Source organism: Takifugu rubripes, chromosome 15 (assembly GCF_901000725.2).
Source record: "Takifugu rubripes chromosome 15, fTakRub1.2, whole genome shotgun sequence".
NCBI lineage: Eukaryota > Metazoa > Chordata > Actinopteri > Tetraodontiformes > Tetraodontidae > Takifugu > Takifugu rubripes.
The window spans coordinates 3,361,257-3,384,775 of record NC_042299.1 but is presented as its reverse complement, the minus strand read 5'-3'; the positions used below and the strand labels follow the sequence as shown (position 1 = coordinate 3,384,775).

General features: G+C 39.7%; 1 protein-coding gene across 1 annotated transcript in view; it reads right to left on the bottom strand.

The window, feature by feature from the left end:
- med13a (mediator complex subunit 13a) overlaps nt 1–23,519 on the bottom strand; it is a 57,517-nt gene that overhangs the window by 17,134 nt on the left and 16,864 nt on the right. The window contains exons 3-10 of the mRNA XM_011611057.2: nt 22,128–22,296; nt 10,855–11,000; nt 6,256–6,456; nt 5,963–6,157; nt 5,716–5,878; nt 4,940–5,050; nt 2,887–3,642; nt 2,007–2,223 (exon numbers count right to left, since the gene is read on the bottom strand). Coding sequence (XP_011609359.2) covers nt 2,007–2,223; nt 2,887–3,642; nt 4,940–5,050; nt 5,716–5,878; nt 5,963–6,157; nt 6,256–6,456; nt 10,855–11,000; nt 22,128–22,296 — 1,958 coding nt within the window. The remainder of the gene's footprint in view (nt 1–2,006; nt 2,224–2,886; nt 3,643–4,939; nt 5,051–5,715; nt 5,879–5,962; nt 6,158–6,255; nt 6,457–10,854; nt 11,001–22,127; nt 22,297–23,519) is intronic.

Genomic DNA, 23,519 nt, shown 5'->3' with positions numbered 1-23,519 from the left:
TTACAAGGACGTGCTTGTCATTTATGGATTATATAGATTTTTTTTAAAAACATTAATGTTGCTTTTTTCTTTAAATCTGGGATGGCTGATACTATTTGAATCTACAATAGAGAGGCAAATAGGTAAAATGAATAAAACTGGGCTACATATAGTACAGATGAACAATGTAATAACATATAGTTATGATTTAAGAAATGCACAATGATGTCCAGTAATCTTATTTTAATTTCATCAGCACCATCCTATCATAACCAAGTAAACTCTCTAAATAACAGCCCTTAACCAGAACTTTCTGTCCCTATAGGTTCTTGATTTTATTAATCCATGTCATGTTAATCTGCTAATAGTCAACTGGACTGTTGAAAGTTCTCATCCAAAAGGCTTCTTGAGTTTTGGTTTGGTAGGAGTTGAAACTAAGTTAATGCAGTAGGAAAGGGCTGAATCCCATCATAGTCATTAACACAAGTAAGCTTGACAGAGGCCCATAGAAACCAGTTTAATGGGGGTGCTTTTTACCTATTTGGGGCGAGTACTGAGCGCTCAGTACTGTTCAAGAAAACCATCCCCAATTATGGGCATTCAGCCCAAAGCTTAAATAGTTTAATCTCCCACCAAACAGGTAAGAACTCAAGAAGGCTTTTGAATGAGAAGTGACATCTTCCAGTTGCTTTGACTTCAGTGGACCCTTTGACAAACCTTCACGGGCAAAACTTTAGTGGGCTCAAAATGTTTGTTGTCCACAAGGCCAACATACCGGTAATAGTGACATAATACAGACAATGAAGCCTCAATGGCTGAATTCTGATTCGTATAGTTCACTACTAAACTGTCTGCACTTTGAATTAAGACCAGGTGCAAACATTATGAGCACAAACCCGTCCCTCTAAAAACTAGGCCAAATGGTCAGAAATAATACCTCAAGTCCAAACCTTTTATTCTGATAAAATGAATTCATCTATCAAGGAGACCTGGTGGTGCTCCAGGTTTATATTCCTCATCAATCAGGAAGGGGTGCATCCAAGAGCTACCAATATAGAAAATCTGCTCAAGGAAAAATGCCATAACACTTAACCATCCCAAATAAAAAATAATGAAGCCTGTGTATGAGGGTTCTTGACTTCTCTTAGAGGTCAATTTCTCTCTCAAACTGCATCGCAGAATAGGACAAGTGGAATTAATTATATTTGCATCTGTTTTGGCAAGCAACCGTTTTGGGTTCCTCAAGGCTAAATTAACAATGGACTGAAAGACTGAGTCGTGCAGAATTAGATTTGGCTGGTCAAAATGGATGTACAGTATGTGGATAACAGTCACCCCATTATTTTTCAGTTTGGATGCTATTATCTGCTCCTTGAGCTTCAAGTCAGCCCTCTTGTCCTTTTCCCAGCTGATGTGGCTAGGAGAGGATAAGGTGGTTACTCTTCATGCTGCCTTTAAAAAGGTTTCAATCAACAAGCATTAACCTCTATGTTTTTTTCTCGACATTACGCATTAAATGCACTTGGCTGCACGCTAGAAGTTTATAATAAGAATTGCCGACACGATCACAAAGCCAAATATTCTTTTTGTTGTAGAATTTAAGTGGAGATATGATGCCTACGTGTATTTTAATTATTTACACCTAGTCTGAAAATTTGTGGGGGTGTGAAACTGAGGCTTTTGTGAAGGTTTCTGTCATTGTTGAAGGTTTTTAAAAGAAAGGTACCCCAATTCTTTGCTGCGTGTTTGAACCTCAACAGAAATCTGAAAGCATCGAGATTAAAATGTCTCCTTTCACAAAATGATCATCCTCTTAAGAACACAATGACCCAAATATTTCAATATAAGATGTTTCAATAAAAGATTTAAGATGTCAGGTCGTACTAGCAAATCTTGTGTGTTAACAAATACTAGTAAACCAGAGCGTATTTAATTTGATAGGTACTGCTAAAGAAAGTAAGAAACCTTATCAGTGAGATTGTTAACGCTAATATGGCCTGGCTAATACTCTGCACTCAAAGTCTTACCTTATGCTTCTTGCCAGGCTCACGCTCCCCACCTGTCTTGTCTTTTTTGTTGGAAAATGTAAATTTGACATCTCCCTCTTCAAAGGCATAAGGATCCACCTCTGGCTCATGACCACCATCTGTCAGCACAGCACACAGGTACTGGTTCCTCCTGGCTAGGTACATCTGAATGCGCTCATCAGACACTTTCAAATGTCGTTTGGATGTTGACATCACCCTGAGAAATATCAGAGTTGAGGTGTAAGAACTCAAACCCCCAACCTTTTTGCCTTGCTTATGTGGTCTGATGTTACAGAAACAGCAACGTGTGTCAAGTCAGCACAAATAAAAAGACTTGAAAATACCATTAAGGTAACATAAAAACAGTTAAAACCTACATGCCACTTAATAGAGCGTAGCCTTGCAAACCTGTACTGTATATACACAGACTAAAGTTGATGACTAAATACATCAAATTTCAAAATTCTGTTAACAGCCGAAGGAGCTCCCTTGTGGCCCTGATGCCACCTGATCTATTTCACAGTTGCAGTCATGTTTATATGTACAGACAGAAATGACAGCAATTGCAAATGACTCTGACAGCTGTTACTGAGCAGAGCTGGATGCATCATGTTTCTAGCCAGACAAATATATTTGGCACAAATTTATGGAATCATGGTAGCTGCCACTTTGACTGCTTGTGCACTTACAGGCACATTTGTCACTTGTTACTCTGACACAGCTCATCATAGACTGTTATGCGGTTATATGGACTTTTTCTTGATACATGACAGATGCCTGTTGGGATTGTGTAAACTTATGGATAACTTACTCTGGCCGCCTTGCATCATATCTTCCTAAGTACCCCCCCCAAAATGATTGACTAACGAGTATCACTCACTCTGTGGCAGTCAACAAGCTGTCATGAAATCCTGAGGCCTCCTCTCTCAGCTTGTCCCCTGGGAGCAGCGGTGTTGGCAGATTGGCTTCTTTTCTGTGGGGTAGTTTAAACAACCTCCACGGCATATGCAAGCTGTCATCTTCCAGGTTGAGTCCTGTGCCTACATAGATGGTGGGCTCGGGAGGTTCCGAGAAGGAAGAAATTCCTGGGTTGAGGTGATGGGATTGGAAGTGCTGATTTAGACTGTCTGACCCCCCATGCTCCTCACTGCTGCCAACAGTCTTTACACCAACTAGGCAGGGCTCTGGGGGTGGCTGGTAAAAGTGTTGGCTGTTGGGGGATGAAAGATTCTTTGTGACCTCTCCTGACTCATCATTGCGCTCAGAGGGGTGTGGGCTAAGGGGTGGAGGCTGTGGAGAGTTGGTCTGTTCTGAGGGCCCAGTGTTGACCACACCAGTGTGGAGCTGTGGGGCTTTCTGGATGGAGGACATGTCAGAAGATCGTATGCCAGTAAATCGTGCTCCGTCCTGGGCCCTCATGGTCAAGTTTTGGCCAGCTGTTGTTTCAGTTTCTATTGAAGAATCGTCACTCGTCAGACTGCGATGGTGGAAAGGTGTGTGGGGTCTCTTTTGCTGCTTGTCAACTTTATCAGCTTTCCCTTCCCCCGTTTTGTGCTTGCTAGGAGGCTGGGAGAGCTGACCTGTTGTCTGGGCCTGGCCCGGGGTGCTGCTCACTCGCTGCTTCAGTGACTTGTACCTAAAGTGAAGAAGACAAAATCTATGTTCACACAATAGGGCATCACTAAGTGTGAACAGAACAGAGGAGAACAGAGCAGAATATGTTGGTGTATGTATATATTTAGTTCCTGCTATTGCTATAGCGTCAGGATTGTCTGACTTGTAGGAGGAGTATATTTATCTACTTTTTCAAAATGTTAAATTCTGATAATAAAGCCCTTGATGTAAGAAACAATGAAAAGAAAGTTGTAGTATATGTACACATAAGTGTTCTTGTGTCCAGGCGTGTACACACTCATATATCTGACTGCTTGATTAATTGATCACTGCATTTCTAAAACAAACAATTGCTTTCACAGCAATCAGCTACCGCTGATGGATTAGTTGCTGTGAAAGAAATCAGCTATCCTCCCACAACCCACAAAGTTACTTTAATGAACCTCTCTCACCACTACCACTGTATCAATATGTCTCTTGGGTGTATTTTTCACATTAGGGTTTTGATAAGGAGACAGTGACTCCAAAGACAATGTGTGTCCTGACAATTCTGTCAAAATGTGGAAGATTTCCATATGCAAAATGGAGCTAATGACCATCGAAATTGGCAATGCCCGCGGAAGTGCTGGGTGGCTTCCAACACATTAACATGCTCCAGCTGTCTGGCCCAATCCACTCAGCTCTCATCTGCAATCCAGGCCATCTCTCCTCACCCTAGGTGGAAAGAACCTAGTGCTGTGGATTCTGCAGTGGAAACCTGGCCAAACTGGAAAAGTATCTACCAATCAGAATTTATTTTGGACAGTTCGTATTAATCATCAAAGAGTGAATCTCGCTGTTTCTGGCTGACCACATGGAGCTCTTTCATGCATTTATCTTAATGATGAGACCTGCAGTTGCAGCAACTGTTAGGAACATGTGTTTACATTTTAACATTATCATAATGCATTTTTTTTTTTTTAAAGTTTAAGGTGAAAAATAAAATTGGCTAACTTTGATCAGCGTGACAGCACTTTTATATGTGTACTCAGGGCTTCTACTGCTGCCAGTGTTAAACGTGTTTTTCCTACGGCAGCTAGTTTTTTTACAGAGTGCATGCAAGCACATCTACTTTGACTTGTTCCAAAACAACATATGCAACACTGTTCCAGCTAAATGCACAGTGCTTTACTTTAATTATATTATGTATTGCTTCCAAGAATGTTTGGAAATGAAGATGAACAAAGAGGAAAACACAGAATAACAATACACAACCAAAACAAAACACATTAATTTAATAAGGGTACACTAATGCTCAACAGCTACATGAAGGGGCTAACCTGCAACAGCTGCAGTAAGGTCTTCGTGAATGCTCCACAAAATTCCAGGACCCGATTTTCTCTTTCAGGTCCTCTTCACAGGTACCAGTAGCTGCAGCTGAGAACTTCCGCCTGGAGAAAGATCAAGATTAAACTTTAAGTGATCACCTTATTTTGATTGAGGTAAGTTCTTTATCAGAATATCATCCAACGCAGGAGTCGTATTTTTGAAAACATACAAACAAAAATCCGTAGCACTGTCTGTTTTTTCTTTGGTCTTCAGCAGCAAACAATAAAAGATCTGTGCTGCAGTTGATTTTGCTGCTTGAAGCCACAATGTTTTGGCTGATAAGCCAACAGTTAACTCAAGTCGACATTCTGTGCTTGGTCAAGAGGCAACGTATCCTGTGTTGCTCCAAATGTGTCAGATTTACTGATGATGATAAACACAAAAGACCTTGAGACAACTGCAAACTGGATTTAATTTGAACTTATTTCCTTCTTGTTTCCACAGTTAATGTTTTTTTTTAAAATAGAACATGAAAATAAAATAGAGGATCATTAATTACAAGGATACATGTAATTAAATAAATCTAGCTGTAATGCCAATGCAAAACTAATTGTGCCAATGTTAGAAACTATGGTACATAACTAGAAAACAATATTAAAAAAAAAAAAAATCAAAAACCTTTCTGACATATGTCAAGCATCACAGACCGTAAAAACAGTTATTTTTCTAATTGTGATTTAAACATTGCGGCAGGGCCAAGTAATGACGGCAATGATGATGTTCTTACTTGTTCTGGGCTCGGTTGGTATTGCACTCTTGCCAAACTCGCTCCACCATCTGACTAGCTAGTCGTTGGGGAATCTTGCCTCCATGGTGACTTGGTCTGTCCACACTGAAGAGGTCAGATGTTGAAGGCATCTTAACCCACTTTTGGGCAGAGTGAGAGTCCACTGGACAGGAAAAGAGCCTGGTTAACACGTAGACCGTGGATTGTAGACCGTGCCTTTGCTGATAAACATCTACACTGCCATTACATGTCTGCACTTCCTCGGGTGAAGTGGGAGGGGTGAGGGTCACCAAAGACATGGCGGGCTCTCGCTGGGATGCAGGCACTTGGTGACCACTCGAGTAGACAGTAGTGCACTGGGACGACCCCACAGGGGCCACAACAGGGATGTCAGACTGGGGTACCAGTACTAAACATGCTGGGTACACCATCCGCACACCACCTGCACACAAACAGTCGTTCACAAACCAAAACAGACACCTCTGTGTTCGCAACAGAGAAACCTGAGGATTATAATCACATTATATTCTCAATACTGACCTACAAGAACCTCCACAGAGGCCAGAGAGTCATCCTCCCAGTCCATGTCCTCCAATTTGTCCTCTGACACACCCTCCTTTGCTTTGGAACTGATGGGGTAGAACTGGTTCCATTCCTCTATCAGCTTCTGTGTGGGTGGGTCAGACATCTTGAATGACTGGCCAGTCAGAGTGCCATTCAGACCAAATGGACTCAGAATCACTGAGATAAAAAAAAGTCAGAACAAGGAAAGTAAAACAGGACGCTGTTAGTTCTGAGACTTTTCTGTTCACAATTGTTTGTACCTTTTTTTCCTCTGTATTAGTTCCCTTCAACACCTCATCCGCCTCCCCTCTTACTTTACATTTAAAAACACTGCGTATTGAACAAAGAGCTTCGATTCACATTTTATAGGTCTCATTTCATTCTTTTCTTTCATTTTCCATTCCCTCGACAATGTTCATTTCAACCATTATACTATCAACCTCTTTGCTTCCTATTGTTTCCATCACTATTGGATCTTATCGTATCCTTCCTCTTATCTTTTCATCTCATCTTAATTACTAGTCCTCCATTTTACTTTTTGTGTGTTGGCAGTTCTAATTATTATGCTTCCTATCTTCCTCCTTCTTCAACTTGCACTTTACACAATTTTCTGTCTCTCATTTCCCTGCCTGCTCGTTCTTTTGTCATTTGCCATCTCTGACCGAAACAGCAGTGCTCTGACCTATCCAGGGCAGCCAAGTCCTAATTGGCTGGCCAAATACTTACAGAGCAATGCAGACGCCAATTATTGGAAAGCAGTGGCCTCTCAGAGCCCATAAAAAGGGCCCATTCCTTTGCAAATACACTTGACTACACAGACACGTGGGAGTCAAACAGGGAACCAATCAGAGCAGACCGACATCAATCAGAGTAAAATGGACTATAAAATAACATGCATAATGTATTTGCATGAGCACAGAAACCATATGCATATCAGCCTGACAGGCATATAGACACAGGCACACAACCTTTCAACAGTTTATGCAGCCATTTGATTTCTATGCCGACAATCATACATTGGAATGCTGAGAGGGTGCAGAAATGTGAGGGCTCCTCTGCACATTTCTGCATGTCATTACCATGATTTGGGGCGGTGGTAACGCATTCTGTTGAGGACTGGGCTGAGGAGCAGAGGGTTCTGGGTTCAGGCCCCAGTGCAAACAAAACATGGAAGGTGTTCTGGTAGTAGGCGAAGGTGCCAGAACACCTTCACCTGTCGAGGTACCCTTGAGCAAGGTACAGAACCCACAGATGCTCATATAGGGTCCTGTGATGAACTGGCAACTCATCCAGAGGTGGGCCTGCCCTCGCCCCTTTTGGGCACCCACCCCATGACCCCCGAAAGGGATAAAGTTACAAATTACAAAGACGAGACATTACTTGGTTTGTTGGCATTTGTTTTTATATATTGATTTAGTGGCTGGATGAGCTTCCATAATGGAATGTTCAAAATGTAAAAAAGTGCAAAAATAATAATGACAAAATTGACAGCTCAACTCTTACAATTCCAAAGATAATTTCGTGATTATACCTATACTATTGAAAGATTTGTTTGTCTTTGTATAATTCTACATTTCAGTGCATTCTACACTATAAATCAGGCTGAGGCATGAAATTAGATCATTATGTGCTTAACTTAGGCAGAGTAAGTAAATGTTGAAGAAAACGATGATGCTGGGAAGGCGCTGCTCTTCAGTGTTTTGAAGTGATTGCTCAATTTTGAACAAGTCTGGCTAATACAGAAATTTCGATGCAAAAATCCAAACTTAGTGGTTATATGGCATTAAAATGTTCAGACTATGGACAAAATTTATAAAAACCATTCCATAAACCTACGGGAAGGGTCTGACATTTGGCCACCTGTACACCTCACTGTGAGTCTTTTTGGTGGCTGAAGACGTGACAACCATGCTCGGATCAGTGGAATGGGCTAAGATGTCGTTACAGTCACCCTTTCATCTTTATGAAGTCACATCCACAAGAGGTTTGCTTGTTAGACTAGTTGACTCTCCATTAAAGGAAGAAATAAGAGATGGAGAAGGATAAACTGCACTTCCTAGCTGCTATGCCTGCTAAACCAATGCGATACAGGAGACAGACATACACCCGAACATAGAAACGTGCAATTTACGACGCATCAATACGGTAAAATATGTGCAAAATGATCTGTACAACAGCACAGTGTGCGTCTATTGTTGTGATAAAGTAAACCTTAAACAAAAATATTAACAATTCTACAATTAAATATCACATATAATTGACTGGGCTGGAACAAGATGCTTTTCTCCTGATTAGTATAATTGTGATTCTGAAAAACTGCAACATTTCTTTGAGTGTATTCTCTTTTTAAAATACTGGACTGCATAATAAAGAGGCAATATATTCTTTCCACAGCTGAAACAATTCTAACAGAATGAATCTGAATAAACTGATTCATCTGAACACATCACAGAAAGGAGCCTTTATATTAACGTACTACTTAACATTCTAAAGTGAATGTCAACTCTCTGGGCTTTGAAAATACTGTAACAGGAAGGATCCAAATATAAAAATTAAAATTCTAAAATATTTAGCTTATTTATATACCTTGCTTTTAGAGAAGCATGCAGTTATTTGTATAATGCTTCTTTGAGTGTCTGCTGGCTTGTTGCTGCGGGTCGTTAACAGGCTATTAACTCGGCATTTACTTCAGGATGGTGTCATGCTAGGTAGGCAGTAATGTTTATTGTCTTACTGCACTACACAAAATGTGCAATATAGAGTTTACAACAAACTCCGCCAGTTCGGCTTTTCCCTTCAAAGCAAAAGGGTATGCACTTTTACTTAAAATGTGTTGGTGGAAGTTGTATCTTTGCACATTTTTGCAAGTTCTGCCATTCTCCACATTCTGAAAATGGGCCCACTCATCGTAGCAAACTATTTTTTGCTAGTGAGTGTGCCTGTGCCACAGTACATTCAGTATGTCATATATCAATATAATGACAAGGAATTTTGCTTATTTTTTTAAAAACAATTGCAACTGGTTATTCTATTATTACTCATGGGAAATGTGTTTCTGTAATTCAGATGACAGAATTTTAAGTAATAAACTATTTTCCAGACAAATTGAATTTGGAAGCTTAGGTATCAATGTGCAGATGATATTATAACTTACCTTTAATAATGTTGCAGCAAGGGCACAGAACAACCATAGCAAAAGCAATGATCACCTTCAGATATAAACATTAGCACCAACATTACTGGTTGGTCATTAGCCATTGATGTAATGCCCTCAAATGTTGTTGATGATCCTCTATGTATATGTGATGCGTCCTGTTTGAAAGTTATATCAGAGCTGAATCAGGCTAAACTGAGTATTGCTGCCTGAGTCTTTACACTCTCGTCTTCTTGACCACTTTGAGTCTTCACACTCATACTAAACATTTTCACAGAAGTCTAAATATATTTTAAAAAATTATTAAGGACTCACAATTATACACGTTTGTACACTATACATTACAGAGAGTCTTCTTTTTTAATTGTCTGCAAGCCAACCTGTACTCAAGAGACAACCAAAGGAGACAATTTACCATTTTGGTAATGGCTCTACTCATCCCAATATGCTGAATAATGAAAAACCACGGGGAATATGACACAAGTGTTGTTAAAACCTTTTTCCTGTACAGTGTGGTTATTTATTTAACTATAATCTATAGGCGGGATGTGACCAAGCCCATCAGGTCTTCAGAAATTGGTGTCGCTCAAGTAATTTTCAAGGGAGCGGATGGGGTGAAAAAGATCATAAATGTAATGTTACATTGTCCATACGTACATTGTGAAAAGTGGGCCGTGGCCGTATAGCAATATGACTAGTGATAGTCACGCATCCCAGCTCTATGGTGGATATTTAATGTCAACGAGTGGGCGACAAAGCTCCTAGTACTGTATATTTCTGAGTGGGCGTCCCATGAGCTGGCCGCTGGTAGGCTTAGAAAGCGCATATGAAAAGCTGTCAAGGTTGGAAAAAAATTGTATGTTTTCAAACTGTCATTTCAACAATGATTAAAGGCTGCAAGCAGCATTGAGGGGGTCCTCATGTGCACATTGGGGCAAAGCACAGTGAAGATTTTTGTCATTTCAGGGGCCGATCATATAGCATTTAATTTCTCACCAGTTTGGACCTATATACAAAGTTACAGAACTTTATTTTCCAAGCGGACCAGTACCTCGAAACAGGTCGCTTCCTGTTACCAGTAGGTGGTGCTATAAGTATGACACAATGGTGGAGCATAGCTCTGTTTATTGTTTCAATAATGATTGAAAGACTTGCATATGTTGTGGTTTCTTTCTTTCTTTCTTTTTACTGCATTGCTAAAGTATCGTATCAGGACTTGCTATCGGCAGATAGTCAAGCAAATAACTTGGACTCGGGGGGCCCAAAAATGATTTAGGACACCCCTACTCCATCCACATTTATGTTTGGTCATTTGACAAAAACACAAAGATATGTGAGGCAGAAAATGGATCACGATAAGCGTAAATGGATCACGATAAGCGTTTAACCGTTTGTGTATGTGTGACGGCCTGGGGACTCACCTTGGAAGGGGCTGGACGACTGCTGAGCCAGAGTGAGGTGCTCCTCTGTCAAATGGTACACTGGTTGGTGCTGGTTGACCTCTACACTGGTGCAGACATTACTATCACCGTGTAGGAAGAAGGTGAAGGCGCAGGAAAGATGCTCACTGTAAAAAAAAAAAAAGCAGACAAAAAAAAGGAAGCAAATTATTTGTCTGAGGCTGGTAAGAGCTATATAAAAAAATATGGCTGAATGAACCGGGTGTGTGGTGAGCTACTGTGGACAAAAGGAAACAGAGCCGAATCTGCAGTTTGCATTAAAGAGAAGAAAAGTGTAGATTGTAAAAGCCTGTCTTTGTCAAAGACTTCTCATATTCTGCCGTCAGATGACAGACTCTCAGCAGAATAAGGCCAGTGATGCAGAGAGGCGACAGCTTGTGAAATAATTCCAACCTTGGAGACGTGAGATGGCCAAATCCTACTTGAAGATGTCATTTAACTTGCCTTTGCCAGCAAAAACAAGGTTGTGAAGTTCAGTAATTGACTATGAATGAATTTCCAATTTCATTTCAGAAGTAGTATAGTTTCGTCAGCGGGCACAATATGTTCAGCTGTTAACTTTAAAAGCTCAATAATCACTTTACTGGGAAAGAGGAGTGAGTTACTGCTTTTATTAAAATCTCTATATTTTGAAAACTGGTGAATTATCCCTTTTTCAAATAAAACAGTTGCAAAAAACTAGTTTGTATAAGAATGCCCCTCTAAAGCTCAAGCTTCAACTTATGACACATATAGAACATATATAAAATGAAGGTAAATTCACAAAAATTGGCAAGTAAGAAGTCAACTTAGACATTTATAAGAAGCATAAAAGAGGTGAAACTACTGTAACAATGGCCTTTAACCCTCTTATGAACCAACTTTTGAAACAAACAGCTGTGACAGACCACCTGCTCTGCACCGTGCACGCCATCCTAAATGGTTAAATTTAACAAAGAAACTTTCAGGACAAGCAAGTGGCAGGAAATAGATTTTGCATTCAGTAAAGTCACGAGAGCAACCTCTTGATTCAAAAGGAAACTCGTCAAGGAAAAACAATATAGTGTTGAACCCAGACGGCCTTTCTCGAATGATGATTATCAGTTGATCAACCACGTCTTCATACCAGATCTGCTGTCTGTTCAGCTCCACTGAAGTTGAAATTAAAATGTGACTGGTTACAAGGCAAACCTTTCTGAAAGGTCCTGCATTTAAGTACCACCCTTCAATTTTGTTCTTTAGATATACTATTCTGATTTACTATACACGTAAGTGCAGAAGATTGCTTTAAGACTGCTGACCTACAGCTGGCTGTCTAACAGGCCTTAGAAGGACAACCCCTAGAAGTGGTTCTGTGGACAGAGAACTGGGCAAATATCAAACTTTGTGCACCTGGGGCTTAAAAATTATCATATTATTATATTATTAAGTGGAAAAATTGTTATGCAAACAAATTCAATTTAAATGACAAATGTGTCTCATCTATTCTTGCAAATTAAAAACATAGTTCTATTAATGGCGTTAAACTACATACTAGAAGTTGTTGTGCAGACCAAATACACAAGTTAAATGGTGTCAGATACGTAGACAAGTCTCATAATATTGAATAGACTTGACTTGCACAAATTTCCATCCCTCTCTGTTACAGAAGTGTCTGAAGGAGGAAGAAATGCCACCTTGGTCTGACATGGAAGAAACAAAATCTTTTAATCATCTCTTCTCTGTCTGTACCATTCCTCCCACCCTGCTCTCCATTGAATATCTGATAAATGGACTGGGCAGCTCACAGATACAAGAGCGGGCTATACTGCTCCTCCTCCTCACATGCCAATGGATGTTGGACGATTGGTCACTGAGACACTACGAAGGGGATTCACAAAGGACGCCAGGTGGGCACATTCGCCTTCAGCTAGCATCTAATGGAAATGTGTAGCCAATAACCAGGGGTGACCTGCGGAGTGGCTGAGATCAACGTGGCGCTGATTGTCACGGTCTGCTGTGATTCACACAATAGATCAGCACCATTTCAAAAGTTCAAACATAGCATTTACCCAGGAAAGGTGGGTGCATTAGAGCTTGTTTTAGCAATAGAGTAGGAGGTTTTAGAGACATCTTATTTTCTTCGCCTCACGGCGACACAGAAAGAAATAGTGAACTTGCCCAAGCAAAGACCGAGTACACAACAAGTAAGTTTCCTTCCACGCCCGGGAGAGACCAGAGGATGACCTGAAGAGACTTCATAGTCAAGGATTTAAAGGCCTACGCTACAGCATTGTCCAGAATGCCATATTTCACTACCTGCTACAGACCCTGGAACCCTGGTACAATAACCCCTCCTGACACCCATCTTGAATGCTAATGGATTTAATAATTGAACCTAGAGTCTGTTGTATTGTTGGAGAACAATGAAATCATGATTTCCATTGAGTTGATAAAAAGGTAATCAAAACTATCTGACCCTTTGTTTATTTATTCAAAAGCCATGGCTGGCAACATAGAAATGTAAGGACGTGACGCATCTGCGATCCATCGTATAATCAAATTTAATCTTGAGGCCAGTGAAAATGCACACCACAGACAACCTCCTGTTGCTTACTGCTGCATTCAGCCAGTACTTGCTGTTATTTGCCATTCACATACTTTAACAATGGGGCCTAATCAAAGCAGCCATATTGGGATCTAACTAAACAGCCATCCCTCAAACTTCCAAACACCCTGCTCACCAATCACAAATCCCTGCATGAAATTCATATTCATGACCTTCCATGAACACTGAATCCTGGCACAGCAGCGCCACATAGTGGCATTTTTAAACACTAGCATGGTCAGCTGTGGAATCAATCGACATACTTGGATTGGGTACAATGGGCACACTCTTTCTGTTGCCCCATATTTTTCACTGGTCCACCTCACTTAACACACACCCATGATTTGCACCTGAACCCTAGAGATTGGTTGCACATGAAAATCACAGTAGATCAGAAGTGTCTATAATCCTCAGACCAACCCGTCTGGCACAACAAAAATCCCCTTTCTTCCCCACTCTGGTGCTCAGTTTGAACTTCAGTAAGTCTTCTTGACCACATCTACATGCCTAATTGCATTGAATAGTAGCACACTTTCAATTGACTTTCTATGCATATCACTTTAAAAAAAACTCTCCAAGATTAATTTTCTTTTTATTATAATAGAAATAGTAAACCACTACAATTACATTCAGCAGATTCTCAATAACACAGGATCTGTGAGCAACGTGATCTCATTATGGCCTCTAAATCATCATCTCAGGAGGCTGCCAGTACCTTCATTTGTGGCTTGTAAGAACTGAGAGTGAGAAAAACAGATGTGCATGCCACTTTAAGTTGCTAAATTACTGTGCACTGTAATATTTTTTTTACATATTGTAGGACTACAACATTCCTACAACATCTCTCCATAGGCTTTTTAAGCCCATCTTTCCTATATTGTTCTCACCATCATTTTTGGGGTGGTCATTGCAGTTAGTGTTAGTATTTCACTAACATTTTTTGAAAGAACTGTTACTTAGACATTAACACAAGCATAATAAACTTTCAGATGACATGACAACCGAAATGGAGGCCAGAGAATCTGACTGGATGATATAAGATCAACAGAGCAGTACGCTGTGAAGCTGAGACATTCCACAAATATTTGCTGGGCTTGGCTGGCCATTCTTTAAGAACCAAGCTTCTGGTGAGCTAAAATTAACCTTGCAGTAAAAGGAGACATCCGGTCATTTCTGGCCATTGTGAGAGATTACTGTTATGTTTGAATGCAAGTAAGCATGTTTTGATTAATCGAGCACTATAACAGTGATGTGCTGTCCCGGTAGGGCTTTATTAAAGAATGCTTCAATCCTGCACCTAATAAACAACTCATATTGATTGTGGATAGAGACCTGGCAAGAACACGGTCATTTATTATAGGATTTCTTTATTGTTTTGCAAAGATGAGAATTCTAAACAACAAGGGTAGTAGAAAGATTTATATTGTTATTTACACTGTGCCGGTCATCCACAATAAGAACAAAAACTCTCCCCTGGCATAGTGCTATGATGCCCACAACTGTTTTCACTGTTACCTGTCCTGTACGATAGCGGTTGCTGACAAATGGCTCTTTTAATTAACGGGCTAGTTACCTGTTAGTGTCGGACAATCAAAAGATGCATTAACCAACGGGGACATCTGAGGAGAACAGTGGAGGTAAACATCTATTCATGAGAGAACACATCCAGGGTGATGTACAACAGCCCTGTCTGCTGCCAAAGCAACACAATCCTGCTAAATACAGACTGACACACCAGCTTCAGCAAAAAGTTCACACAGCAAAGGAGGCGCTCAAGTAAACAAGCACATTCACTTAGGCACTCAAAACTCGATTGCTTTGGATTGATTTCCCTCTGCTGCAAATGGAGAGGCAGTGAGTCTCTTTATACATGTCCGATTAGACTTGGGAGGTATAGAGAAATGAAAGAAGATGAGAAGAAATGCCCACAAAAGAGGATAAATCTGCTGCTTTGCAAGGACTGATTACCGTATGTTGCCTTATCCTTGGTTAAAGTGTGGCTTCCTGCAATGAAACCACAAAGATCATTTTGTTTATTTTGGCAAGGCTTCCTTCATGTTATTTGTATCACTGAAACATCTGTTTTATTACACGTCATGTGACTTCCAGGGTTGATTTATTTATTTTTTTAATTTTATCTGAAGTGTATCCTGATTATTAGTATGGAGCACTGCACACAAACGGAGTTAATGTCTTCCAAGCAGACAGAAGAAAATATCATTATGTACCGTACTCATGTAATCATTACTCCATGTAGGGACTGCACATTCTGGAGCAGAACATTAGAACAGATCCACTGAGGACACCAAACAGATCTACGCTCATGACCTCTTCATTACAGTACATTCCAATAGCCTCTGCACATAGGAAAAGCTATGAGGAATAAAAGGAATGCATTACCCAGCACAGTGTGGAGAGAGCTGGGAGAGCAGGGGAAGTCTGGGCATCGAAATCCCCTGGTGACTTTGACATTTGTCTGTGATGTAACCACTGAATTCAAAATCTAATAATAATGTTTTTAATGCTGGTGCAGTCTTCAATAGTAGAAGTATATGAGAGAGAGTGAGTACGAGAGAGAGCAAGACAGAGACAGAAAGAGAGGGAGAGAGAGACAGATAGCCAAATGAACTCAATTCAGTCCAGTTTTATTGCAGGGAAGCATGCTGAGGTGACAGCTGATTAGCCCTTAGCATAATGTTAGCCCACCCGCCCACTTACTCCACTAGAGCTCTCGATGCTTAGCTCAGCAGATTGTAGCAATGGGGATAATATCTGTTATGGTAGAGAATAGTGTGCGTTTGTGTGGAAGCACATGACGAACTTCACAACTCACGACTACTAACTTTACCGTGAGCCCCAATAAGTTTGCAGCTGTTTGTTCTTAAAATAGCACTTATTACTAAAGTGAAGATGGTGTAGACTATTATAGAGTGTTTTTAACGATTTAATCATTTAAAACAAGATTGCTAGTAATATGGATAGGGAAATAGTATGAAGAGTGTGTGTGTGAGAAAAATTCAGTCATTTTTATTGAAGTATGGCAAAGGAAAGAGACATTATGGAACATGTTAAAGGTTTTTAGTCTTAACAATGGATTTCTAAGAAGTCCATTTAAACGAAGTTAAGAGTTTGTATTATCCAACATTTCAACGCTGATCAATCTAACTGCAAAATAATATGGCCTCCAAATATTGGTTTTAGGCCTCCTTGACTACTAATAATCCATACCAGTTGCAAAAATACAGGCAGACTGTAACTGTAGTTGCTTTAAAATACATAACCTATATCTATTGGGAGATAGAGAGAGCGAGACAGACAGACTGACTTGGCTCCCCCAAGTGTGGACTGGTTTCCATGCCGATTGTTGAGAGAATGCTTGTGTGCCCATCTTGTGTTTGTGCATTTGTGTTGCGCTGGGAGCAGCCGGGGATAAATTTAGCACTTTAGCCTCAGACTGGAGGCAGTGGCCCTTTATCCTGCACTGTCCTACTTAACAGTGTTGCTCTCTGCTTCTGCCTGCCAGAGTGCACTACGCCTCACACACTCACCTCCCGGCACCAGGATAAAAAAACAGCCATGCAGTTCAAGAACAGACATTCACATGCTATACGCAATAGTGTTTGCCTTCATTGATAATGGTTTATGGAAATGATGCACACGGGTCTTGCTGCAGTGATTTGTTAATGACGCTTTCAGTCAAGTAAATGTACAACTAATGACAGACAAAATTAAACAGGGCAGACGTAATCTAACACTTGTGATTGCAGCAGAGTTGGAGTCTGCCGAGTTGTTGGTGAATATTGTTTCGATAAAGAGTAGTGAGCCCTCTTTTGTTCCAATTAAAGTAAAACACCTTTACAGGGCTTGTTTAAGAGCACTCTGAATTTCACAGACAGCAATATAGGAGCAACAAGTCAGGACTGCCATAACCTGGCCAATAAAGCATGAGCATCCCACTTCACCTTGGAAACACATGAGCGTGTGGCGCATTTCAGTGCTGCCATGACAATGGAGAGGAGTACTCCCTTAAGATCTGGTGGGGCTGGCTCCACAAAGCCCTGGCACCAATCCACCCCCATTCATTTTCCTTCCTGAAAAACTTTTTCAATTCAATTTTCCCGTGTTGAGAGCTAAATTTCATTATTGTAAAACATGATCTGGGGGTCTTTCTGAATTTTTTTTCCCATAATTAATTAGTTGTAATCCTTAAAAACTGGAGGTGTCTATTTATTTGACATGCTTGGCCTACAGTAAGTGTAGGCACCACAAATCATCCATGATTTCAGGCTGGACCAGTATAGCTTGGTTTTTGGTTTTGTTTGTTAAATCTCCAAGACTTACTTTTTTGTAAGTAAATGTTTATTTGACTATCATCATTTTCTTTTATTATATTCAATTTAAAACCATACAGTATCGGTACACTTCACTTCAAGATTTTCCATAGTAGTTTGACTAGAGAAATGGTATTAATTTAAGAGAAAAGAAGTCCTAATTTTAATGAGAAAAAGTCATCACATTTTAACCCGTTGGTGTAACTGACTGCTGCCTCGTCTCCAGGGAAGCACAAGTAGCCAACATTCATTTGTTGGTGGCGTTTCGTATCTGCAGTCTATGGTTGGTACCATACCAATGGTGCCATTGCCGGTAGCAGTTTTATATACAGTACAGTTTGTGGGTGTGCTGCATAGGCGTCAAAAGGTACATCTGCACCTAACTCCTCCTCTAGCTCCGCCTTCTCATCCTAATATGGTTTCTTCCAGCCTTTCACGAAATTAGTGATGTCACAGAGGGTTCCATGCCCATCCACTGTTCTCTCCTGCTCTCATAGCTTGTTTTATCAAAGAGCAAACGGATGGAGAGGCTGAACAACAAATCTGTCAGACACACTGCTCTATGTTTACTCAAATTCTTCAAATCGTTTTATATTGAACACTGACATAAATCTAAGATAAATCCTCTGAAAAATGAGCTTAATAAGGTGAAAAGGAAGGTGAAGGAAGCAGCCACAAAACCCCCAAATTCAGTATCACTCTGTTATAATTAACATGTCGGTAGTTAGTTTTGCTGCTAACCAAAGGAAGCAAAGTACAAGAAAAGAGCTCCTTAACTACAATTTGTTGAATTACCGAATAATTTAAGTAAATATTTCTAGTGAAGAATTATAAACCGTTTAGAACACAATTTTTTTCAAACTATATATTCAAACTATATATTCTATATTATAAATATAGAATGATTGTTGTGGAAATGTAACCTTTCTTATAAACACAATTAAAATGTCTACATTTAAATGCTCCCGATTTACATTAATAAATTAACATGACTGGATTTTGGAAAACATTTTGATTAAAAAAGCAATGTCAGAAAGGAAATCCCAAGGAATAGCTTTGTCAAATTCATAAATTTATTATAAACCTTAAATCGATATATACATGAATAAATACAGTGGCAGACAACTGCTTGTGCTCCACTGATGACACTTTGTTAATATGAGTAGTTAAGCAAACCTTTGCATACCACAGAAAAAGCTGTACAGCACTGTATGCACTCTTAGACGTCTAATATCCTCTTCTCGAGTAGGATACAATATATATTGATCTTTCTGTAATTAAATACTGTAGTTTAATTTTTAGTTAACCCCTCGGTTATATAGGGTTGAAAAGCAAAGAAGATGCTTAGAGCCAAAAATACTGACCCATGAAACTAAGGACCTGTTTACATGACAATGAAAATGGCTGAAAACAGCAAGGTTTTGCTGTGTTTGTAGATATAAGAACGGTGCTGGAGTGCCTGAATCAGCAAACTTTGACACCGCACTTCAGAATGAAACGTTAATCATTTTTGTCACCATTTGAACAATGCCGTTTTCAGTTAAAGTGTGACAGTGTCGTGTAAACGTGGCATAAATGTATTGTCATGCCAGCCTGGTACTGCATAGTACTTTTACGGTAAATTCCTGTCTGTTTATTGCAGTTCTGGGAGAAATTTTAACAGCAATATGGTGAATATTTGTAAGTAGCAGAACAGCTCATAGGGAGCATTGGTCCAACACAGGCAAAAATCCAAATTTACTTAAAAAAATTACACACAATCACAATAAAAGTCCTCCAAATACATCAACCACACAGCTCTGCTCAGGAAGTGTTTCTGTCGGACCAGATGGTCTGGATAAAAAAAAGCAAACAAAGAAAAAACAACCTAGCAATGTTTCAGTCGGTGTTGTGATACTGTTTGTTGACACTCCCAGCATGGATGGAGCACAGCAGAACACACCAAAGGGAGAGGACAAACATTCTTGACAACAACTAAGATTCGAAGTGGTTGCACCACTATTTATAACCTGCTCCGTCAGCTCCATGACAGCAGCCAGAGAGACGTGGATAGAGAGCCAGAAAGACAGAGGGTGGCCTCTGAATTCCAGAGCAGAGGAAAAGACCACCATGTTTTGTACCTTTGACTTAAGCGTACTAAAGAGTCAATATAACAAATACAGAGAAAGAATATATCAAACGAAATATGGCTGCTTCTTCATCATTGTCCAATATACTGGTGTGTAGTAAAATACAAGTGAAAGACAGAGGTGCTCTACTGTCTTTACAGAGAAAAAAAACCCCAAAACTTAAGCATAAGGTTTAATCTGCTGGGATAAAATGGCTGTAAAAATGAGCTGAGCAGGTATAATTCTGGACATTTGTATTCAGGGCAAGGCATTCGGTCTGCAAATGCACATGTCTGTGGTTACACAAGATAATAATACCCAGTGGACTCTGGACACAACTGACAAGGAAATTTGGCAGCCCCAGAAACAAAAACACACCAACACATACACACAATTCAGGTAGGATCTGATGACCTGTCAGAAATGGCCCCCCAGTTTTGTTTTTTATTTTTATTTTTTTTTTAAATTCTGTCCTTCAGACAGGAGTGATTTAACAAGAGCCAGTGATACTTATTTTCTCCTCATTACTTTTGTCTCTATGTCTTTTCAATCAACCAAGACACCAAGGACAAGCATTCTAGCTCGGCTAATAGCAAAGACAGGGTGAAGCGATGCCTCATCTGCAAATAACACATTCATGAGGAGAATGGGAAAAGATCTGAGAGCTGGCACTCTAACCTCTAACACTTATACCACAGATATATGTGAGCAGGTAGAGCTAATGTTGAAAAAAATCTTGTCCATGTTATGATCAGCATTTTGTCTCTTACACCTACAATAAGCCTTAATTCATGGATTTCCATGAATTATTATGTTTGAATTAGTTTCACACAGGAATTTCTTTCGAACTACACCTGATCACAGGGAAGAAGAAAACACTATTTGTAGGTACTGATGATGGACATCTTTAAGCATGCTAAACAATCCAGATGGACACGTTTCTTCAACAGATTCTGCATTTATTGGTGAGTTTTTAAAAAACTATTTTCCAAAACCATTTTTACAAACACATTTCCTAGTTTTGCATAATTAAATATATATGTAAGTTTATTACCTCAGAACAACATGTCACTATTGAACAAATGTGTCTTTCTAAACAGCCTTGCCAAGTTTTAATTAAATGTAGCCTGTTAAACAAGCCACATCAGCACCAACAGAACTGGGAGAATTAAGAAGTGAGAAAGAATTTTTGTATATGAGGACAAGTACATTTTTAACCTGACGTTGATTTATTGGATAATATGAAGCTTCTTGGCATTAGGGACGGGCTTTTCAAGCAAAAGTACGATTTGAAAATCACAGGGGACTAATTGACTATTTTTGACTAATTGCTACACAGCGTAATAAAGGGTAGACTGTCCTCGTGCAGTGAGTGCCAGTAAAATAAAGGAATAGTTTTTCCTCAGACATGATAAACTATTCCTACTCTGCATCACCAGCTGTGCGTCTGCTTCATCTGCCATTTTGGTCATGATTTTTTTTACAAAGTATCAAAACAGTGCATCAGATGCTATAATTAAGATGCAAAGTGACTTTGTCATGCTTCTGATGGTGCGAATGCAACCGGAAAACAGCGCAGTAACTAGTGTGGTCTGGGTCCTGGAAATACTCACTGTAGCAGTGGTTATGGTAGTAGAGGAAATACTAGAAGTCTAAATTCCTGTTTTTACAGACCAGCATCTCTTAAAAATTGACCCTCAATCATTTATTGCATTTAAAACTTTACTTAGTTGATTTTAATTAGGGAATTTCTCATCACCTATGGAAGTATGATACATTTTATCTTATATTTTGAATAATGTGAAACTGTTCTTAACTATTTTGAAGCATTTAGTGCAGGTTTCAAAGGGAGACCAGATAAGTGGTGAGACTGCACATGAATACTACAGCACTATAAAATAACTCATGTTATACTTGAACGAGAAATCCCTGGAATAATGGACGCTATTTAATATTTGCCTCTTGATAAGCACAGTCACATAAAAGAGCTTTAACAGTCTAGATAATACACCAACATAAAAATGGAACATTTGCATTTTTTATAGCAGAACTTGGCCTGGGCCGCATAAGCACATGTTAAAGCTTAAAATTAGGAGACGTATCATGTCTAAAATACCATCCACGAGAAAAGAAAACATGAAAATACACATTTTCCAGGTCCTAAACCACACATGGACAGAAACCAGAGACAACATGGGTGAAAACTCAGCAGAAGCTCTGTCAACATACCTCTTGTTAATAGGCTTCTCGTCCTTCTCGTAGGGTTTCACAAACCATTTCCCAATGCGAACAAAACTGCGATTCATGAGGCAGCGTTCCAGCAAGTTATGGATGGCTTTAAACAGCAGTGTACGACATTCATAGGAAAGACCATTCTCCCAAAGCCCATCATCTTCAGCTGAAATGAAGAGAGAAACAAACAATGAGAGGTAAACAATACTGCATTTGTGTTGTGTTCTTGATGAGACAAACACAAGAGTAAAGACCTGCTTCTCACATAGTTTAAAGTGGTTACGTGACTTCTACTTGTAAATGAAATGAAATAAATTACACAACTGTACTATTAAAAAATAACACTAGGCAGGCTAATGACAATGCCATGAGACAGTTGGAAAATGGCGTTTAATGGGCTGAAAATGAAGTAAGAACACTGGGGCCAATCAACATCAAATCAGTGAATGAAATTTTTGGGTTAAACGTGAACTGGAGAAGCCAAGCAGAGAATCTTGGACGGTCCACACAAGGTGTTGCCATTCATTCAATATAAATACGGTACCTATTTTTCTAGTGGTTGGAGATCCACACTGTTGACAACATCATTGTTTTACATTTCCATATCTATATTCTGCCTGACATTCTTTACTGGCCTCAATGTTGCTCTAATCTCATTAAGAGCCACTGCTAACATCTTACAGCACTTAAGCTCCTTTCAGTCTAGTCTCCAGCAAACATCTCCAAGTGCTCCGTCACTACCCGAGTCCAGACTAGGGTTAGTCGATATATGTTATTTATGATAATATTGCCATTGTTCTTTTAACAATGTGCAAATTTACATGGCTTCATAAAAACAACTGAAAACACATTGAAACCAGTTTGAAACATTCACAGAACAAGAGTTACTTTGTTTATGCCTAGGGGGGGTCACTAGCAGGACAACCTGGAGAATTTAATTCCAAGATGTGGGTGGTGGTTAAACATCACGTTATAACAACTAATTTCATGAAACACCTACAGAGATTTCCCCCAGGGAGCATACGGAGTTCACTGAAATGGATAAACAAAAATCAGGCTGTACGATGCAGCTAACTTTGAAGGAGAAGAAGGAAAGGAGTGAAAAATTTCCACCTAATAGTGTGCAGGCAACAAAAATCCCAGAAAGGGTGCTGAACTTTACTGTTACGGATGTGCAACCACTGCCAGTTGTTGGGAACAAGGGATTCCAGCTGATAATTAGCCACCTGGAGCTGCAGTGCAACATGGTGAGGTGAAAATATTTGTCCGAGACGGTTCCACCTGAACTGCATGGTAAAGTTTGAAAACACATATTAGAGAAGATAAAGGATGTCGAATCTCTGAGATTCACGACAGATATCTGGGGCTCTGATGTTTTCCCCCGCTTTG